General features: G+C 31.4%; 1 protein-coding gene across 1 annotated transcript; it reads right to left on the reverse strand.

Moving 5' to 3' along the window:
- Window positions 1–3,030: 3,030 nt before the first annotated feature.
- LOC114747433 (protein LURP-one-related 5-like) lies at window positions 3,031–4,205 on the reverse strand. Its single transcript, XM_028935760.1, has 2 exons — window positions 3,865–4,205; window positions 3,031–3,662 (listed from the first exon to the last, which is right to left on the reverse strand). Exons 1-2 carry the CDS (start codon window positions 4,087–4,089, stop codon window positions 3,243–3,245), a joined length of 645 nt encoding a protein of 214 aa, XP_028791593.1. The 5' UTR covers window positions 4,090–4,205; the 3' UTR covers window positions 3,031–3,242.
- Between the last annotated feature and the right edge of the window lie 2,082 nt (window positions 4,206–6,287).

Below are 6,287 nucleotides of genomic sequence, written 5' to 3' on the forward strand. Positions count from 1 at the left end.
TTTGTGTGGCATTGCAGCATGCTCCCGCAAAGAAACGGGACCAGACTCTCCCGAAGAAAAGAAAGCAACAAAAACGAAATATGTAGGACCATATGTATTAAAGATTGAACGTTTTTCTTAATGATATAACTGGTTTGATTTGGTCCCCGAAAGTCACATAATTCAACTTAGAAATAAAACTTTTTAATGGCCATTTTCTCGTAGCGTGAAGCTTGAACTTAATTGAGACTTGTTGAAAACAGAAGTGTAAAATCAGTCGAACCAATTGTGATTTATATTGTTGAGATTAAACCTTATCATTTTTCGGGTGAATTAATGAAAAAGTTTGTAATATTCTTCAATATATGTATCTGGTTCGATTTATAATATTTTAGATTATTAAATTAATATATAGTATATATTATATATACCAATAATTTTACCATCAATTTATTGTTTTTTACATTGTTTTTTTTCCTAAAAAAAAGTGCGTATTAAAGAGGAATAAAATTAAATAATTATTAAATATTAGATCAAATTAATAAATTTTAAGTATTTTATTGCACATGGAGAATGAGGATGTATAGTAGGATGTGTGTGTGTGTTGTTTTCCCTTTGCAGAAAAGGATATATTCATGGCTATTTCAAAACGTGATAATTATATGAATTTGGATTTTAGAGATATCAAAAGTTGCAAATAAATTTTTTTAAGAAAAAAAACAGTGGGCTTTATTTCAATATCATTAGATTATAATTTAATACTCCTTTGGTCTATGTATGATCTAATTTGAAAGTTGATGTCAGTCTTATATGTAAGACTTATTTCATATATTTATTAATATTTTTTTTAAAATGACCCTCTTAATATTCCCTTAGTAATAATCAAGTAGAAGAGGGAAGGAGAAAATTAAGGAAGATGATTAAGAGTTTTTAAAAAAATATATCATATTAACTAATCTAACTAGTATCATTAATCTAATCAAATTAGTTAATTAGGTCTTATATTACAGATAAAATGAGTAGTTGATATCTCAATGAGATTCAATTGAGGGATCAAATCTATAATTGCATTGTTTTTAGTTGCATATTTTGATTTTTTTTTAAATAAATTTGCATTATTTTAGATGCACTGTCTTTTTTCTTTGGTACAGAAAAAGTTAAAAAAAAATAAAAGGGAGGAACGCGTCTCATATTAAATTTTATTTGAAATGATAAAATAAGAACAAAACGTTTGGGATTTGAGTCACAGCATGAGGTGCATTCCATGTCGGGCGAAGGCGGCACTATCATCAACAATACTTATCTGTTCCTAGTCATAATAACATTAATAAACAAAAACAAACAACATATATATAAATATAAATTTGGCTTTATTAGTGATTCCAAAATCTCATATCTTTGATCTTATTATCCTCCCATTCTGCATTTTTCTTTCCCGATATGACATTGATATCATCAGCTTCCAAAAGTGAACCGCCCATCTTTTTATGTATTTCTTTAGTCCAAATTCTTTAGTATTGATAAATTTTATTAGACTCTGAGTAATTTAAATAGAATTGGATAGGACCATATATGTATAGCATTAAATTCCCGTCTTTGTCATATTTTTAAAAGGATACACATACAAGCATCCATACTATAATCTGGCAAAAGAAGGCGACTATAAGACCGTTTACAGCATCTTCATTTTGGGAGAATTCAGAACTGAATCAAAAAGGGCATGGGATTTCAAGCCATCCCCAGGCGAAAAACTCTACCCCTATTTTAATACCCAGTCTTTAATATAAAATCTAATTGGAGAATTGATATTGATCCTATATGTAATATCTATTTTTCATGTTTATTAATTTTTTCTAAATTAATCCTATTATATTCTCCCAATAATAATCAAGTAGGAGAGGGATAAGAAAATTAAGGAGGATGCATGTGGTGTTTTTGGAGGAAAAAAACATTACATATTAACTAATTTAACTAACATCCTTAATCTACTCAAATTACTTAACTAGATTTTACATTAAGAACTTGAAAAATGTAAGATCTAGTTATAGTTTAATTTGACCAAAAATAGTAAATAAATAGTTAGGGATTGTTATTTGGAACAATGACAAAAAAGAAGCTAGAATTTTGTAAATGCCAAACAAGAAATGTCAACAAAAATTTATTATTATTTGCAAATTCAGACTTGTCAATACCAAATAACGTTGTGTTACCAACTTTATTTGGAATTTATAATTTTCAGCTTCTTTTTCTGTCATTCTCCCTTATTATTTTAGCTTTGATAAAAATTTTGCATAGAAGAAGTTTTATTATTTATGGCACTACTTTCTGATAAAGAGAATAATACAAATTTAAATATCGAGAAATATATTTATTAGGACAATTTTAATCTTGATACTCGTAACTCGACATGGATTATTTTCAAGTTCAAGATGATGTAGAGAATTAGGGGATGGCAATAAAATGATTAGAAAAGCAATGGCACGTTAGGTTGTTGGAAAGAATACAAATGGAATACAATGAGATGATAGGAAATAAAATGGACTAAGAGGGTGTTTAACAACAAAACGAAACAAATTTTTTCACATATTTATTTTGTAAACCGCAAAAACACTTTTAAAATCATAATTTGATTTCTATTCAAATACCTCCTAAAAGATAATGACCACCAATTTTCATGAAAGATTAGAAAGAGACTAATAGAAGGATGAAAATAAGGACACACCCACCATATGCTCGCTGAGGTCTTCGTCGGCGGGAAGGGCATTAGCGTTAGGATTTAGTTCACAAATCCTTCTAGTTAATTCGTTCCCCTTTGATTGTGACTTGTGAGTAAAAGCAAAATAATAGCACTTCCAAATTACTATACAAAATGAACCGTATATTTAAAAAGTAATATATTTTTTTGTTTTCTTTGGATTTTTGGAGGAAAAGAAAGGCAGGAGAACCTTCACTCAAAATCTAAATCACAAGGCCGACATGAATTTTAAAATGACACATATTTTATATATACCCCCTTGTGCAAGTCACTAGGCCGTTCATGAGAAGTCTTCATTTAAACTAATCAAAAGCTAACCTTTTAACTTTATCAAATATTAATAAATAATTTACACAAAGCCACTCTCAAATGACTTGCATTACAAAGTACAATTATTATTTTAAGGGCACATGAGCCTGTAAAAAAGGGCGCACTAGGTTCCCTTCCAGACGGACACTTCTTCAGTGGGATCATAATAGTAATCGTGTACAGGGATAAGCTTACGGTTTTAATCCTCCGCGGTGGGGTGCACCGTAGGCTCTGTTCCATTGTCCACGTAATCGTCGCCGTTGATCTGATCCAGAACGAGGACCAATCCCATGGCGAAGGCTCCATCAAACCCCGGCTTCACGCAAAGCGTGAACACTTCCTTCCCCAGCATCACGCTCGTTGTCTGATCCACCTTTCGTCGGATCTCCGCCATGGATTCCTTCGTCGCATTGTACACCGTACAGTTTCTCTGCGGGAAGCAACCTTCGATCTGGTAGTATTGCTGCTCTTCTCCGCCGCTGTTGTCGTCGTACAACTCCACCGTCACGCTCGCTCGTGCCCGCCCGATGATCGATGATCTCTTCACGCTGAAGATCGGCTTGTCGCCGTCCATCCTCTCCCCCTTGTACCCTTCCCACCGTTGATGCAGGCTCGGCCTCTGTTTCACAAGGACAAAACAATTTATCCAATTATAACTGTTGAAGAGAACAATTGACATGACAAAACAACTAATTACAGTGAACCAGCAGTAGAAGTTCAATTCAAGTATGGAACCATGAGAATGAAACATCAGCGTTTTGATGTGAGATTGGGGCCGGGGGATGAATCTCAGGAATGAAGGATGGTGTATGTATGGTTACCTTCCGGCGAACGGTGAGGAGGCAGAGGCCGTGAGGATCCATGAGGACGAGCTCGTCCTTATCACGGGCGTCGGGTCCGTAAGTGTCCACCCGGAAGACAAGCTGGCCGTGAGAATCGTAGACGGTGAAGCCGTCGCCGGCGAAGAAGAGAGAGGTCTTGAGAACGGTGAGGAGGGTTTCTTCTTTGAAGACGTAGGAGTCTTGGACAACAAAGGACTCTTTCATAGCTGAGAGTAGTGGAGAAGAATTGAGAGCAGAGGAGTGGGCTGACAAAGTAGAGGAAGGCGGGGGAAGGAATATATAGAGGGGGAGAGAGGGGGAGAGAAGAGGAAGGAAGAAGATGAGAGTGGGGTGGCTGGGAGCAAGCGTGTGCGTATGAAATGGGCGTGAAGGGATGGGGCAAGGGAAAAGGCAAGTGGGCTCAAAAAGGAAATGGCAGGTTATATGAAGTAGTTGCCAACGGTAGCTATCCCCCCACAATTTTGACGCTGACAAATTTCACAAATGGCTTCATGTCACTTTAAAAAGTTACCGTGTATGCATTTGGAAAGATTACCGAACGCATTTTAAATACTGGCTTTTTTTTTTAAATTAATCTTTTTATCCTTATAAATTTGACTCAATACAACTCAATCTTTGTTGTTTTGATTCTTTTATAACTTAGTTCCTAAAGTTTAATTTACTGCAATTCGATTCCTATAATGTTATCTATTTTATAATTTAGTCTTTATTTTTTAAAAAATAAAATTACATATATAGTAAAAAGAGGAACTAAATTATAAAATGGTTAAAAATAAAGAGACCAAGTTACAGCAAGTCAAACTTTAAGATTTAAATTACAATCGAATCAAAATTATAGGAATTGAATTGCACCGAGTCAAAATATAAGAATTGAGTTACAAATGATTGAAAACTATAAGAACCAAAAGATTAATTTTCCCTATTTTAAATTTATTTATTTTTCTTTGCGTTATACAAGGATTTTCATCCATGAATAATTATTAAAAAATATTTTAATGAAATAAGCATGCATTTATCGTCAATAAGTATATAAATTAGGTGTATAATTCTAAGTTTAAAATGAAAAGAAATTCTAATTTAATTATAAACTAGATTGTATTAAGAATTGGACGATGGAGTATAGAGATTTAAAGCCATATCATCATATAACTTCCCTTGGAATTTTAATCATATCGTATGGTACAAAACACATATATAAAGCAACTAGAGTGTGGTTGGTTTACCAAATTAGGTAAAATCTAAGGGTGGCAATATTAGGCTGCCACTCGTCAAGCTAAACGCAATTATTTGTTAGCTACGTTGCGCATGATCATATTACACTTAAGTTTTTATCAAATTAGTGTGAATTTATATGCGTTATGTGAAATTAGAAATATATTGGCCAAAAAAAAAAGAAATTAGATATATAATGAGTTATGCTATTCATTATCTACAAGTATTGTAATTTATTTAAAACTTTATATATAACACTATATTCAGTGCTTAATATAAGATTTTCTCAACTAATTTGTGTGGATTAAATAAATTAACTAAATTAGTTATTTGTAAAAATATGTATTAATTTTTTTAAAACGAACTCTTAAATTATTTGCATTGAACCCATCCCTTACTACAAACTCTCTTAACATATACAATTGATAAGAAATAGAGATAGTTTAAGAAAACAATAATAAATATGGGATAATAAAGTAGATTATTAATGTCTTATATTAAAATCAAATAATTTAACTCCTAATTAACTTTTATAGGAGTCTTGACGTATTTTGTGTATAAACTTTGAAAAAAAGACAGACACACAGACACTGGACACTTGTTGATATATGTTATTCATAACTTCTAAGAGTTACTTTATTCATTATATGTTCATATGTTCATATCTTAGTATTAGGATCTCTTCGAATGTTTCATTTTATATGTTTATAAAAAATTTGAAATAAATTTTTCTAAAGTTTTATTTTAATAACATAAATACGATTCAATAAAATGAAAGAAAATTCTTTAACTGACTATTATTTTAACGAATAAATGCATAAGCTGATTAAGATAAAAAAGAAACTTTAATTAAAAAACTTCCTCCTCCTCGGGTATGTTTTAGAATAATAAATATTACTACTTCATGTCCTTAATATGAGAGCTAATTTGATATTCATTTTGGTCCTAAATATAATACCAAAATTCACTTTATCTCTCATATTATCCTTTAAAAAAAAAATCTTTATAGTAGTCACACATTTTAAAGGTTTCATCATATGGTAGTTCTAACTAATAAATATGATTAGCAATGGTATTCTAGGAGAGACAACACTTATTTATTACAAATAATTAACTTAACAAACTTTTTTAATCTACTCAAGTCAATCAAGTAGATCTTATATTAAGAACCAAAGGTAGTAATATAATTT

The sequence above is a fragment of the Neltuma alba genome, unplaced genomic scaffold (genome assembly GCF_004799145.2).
Source record: "Neltuma alba isolate B1F8T4 unplaced genomic scaffold, ASM479914v2 tig00005309_pilon, whole genome shotgun sequence".
In the NCBI taxonomy this organism is placed as follows: Eukaryota; Viridiplantae; Streptophyta; class Magnoliopsida; order Fabales; family Fabaceae; genus Neltuma; species Neltuma alba.

What these genes read in the sequence shown, in the direction of transcription:
- LOC114747433 (XM_028935760.1), bottom strand. Translation starts at nt 4,089, where the DNA reads ATGAAAGAGTCCTTTGTTGTCCAAGACTCCTACGTCTTCAAAGAAGAA. An exon ending in TCCTCACCGTTCGCCGGAAG is followed by an intron (nt 3,663 to 3,864) that starts GTAACCATACAT and finishes CTTGTGAAACAG; the next exon opens with AGGCCGAGCCTGCATCAACG.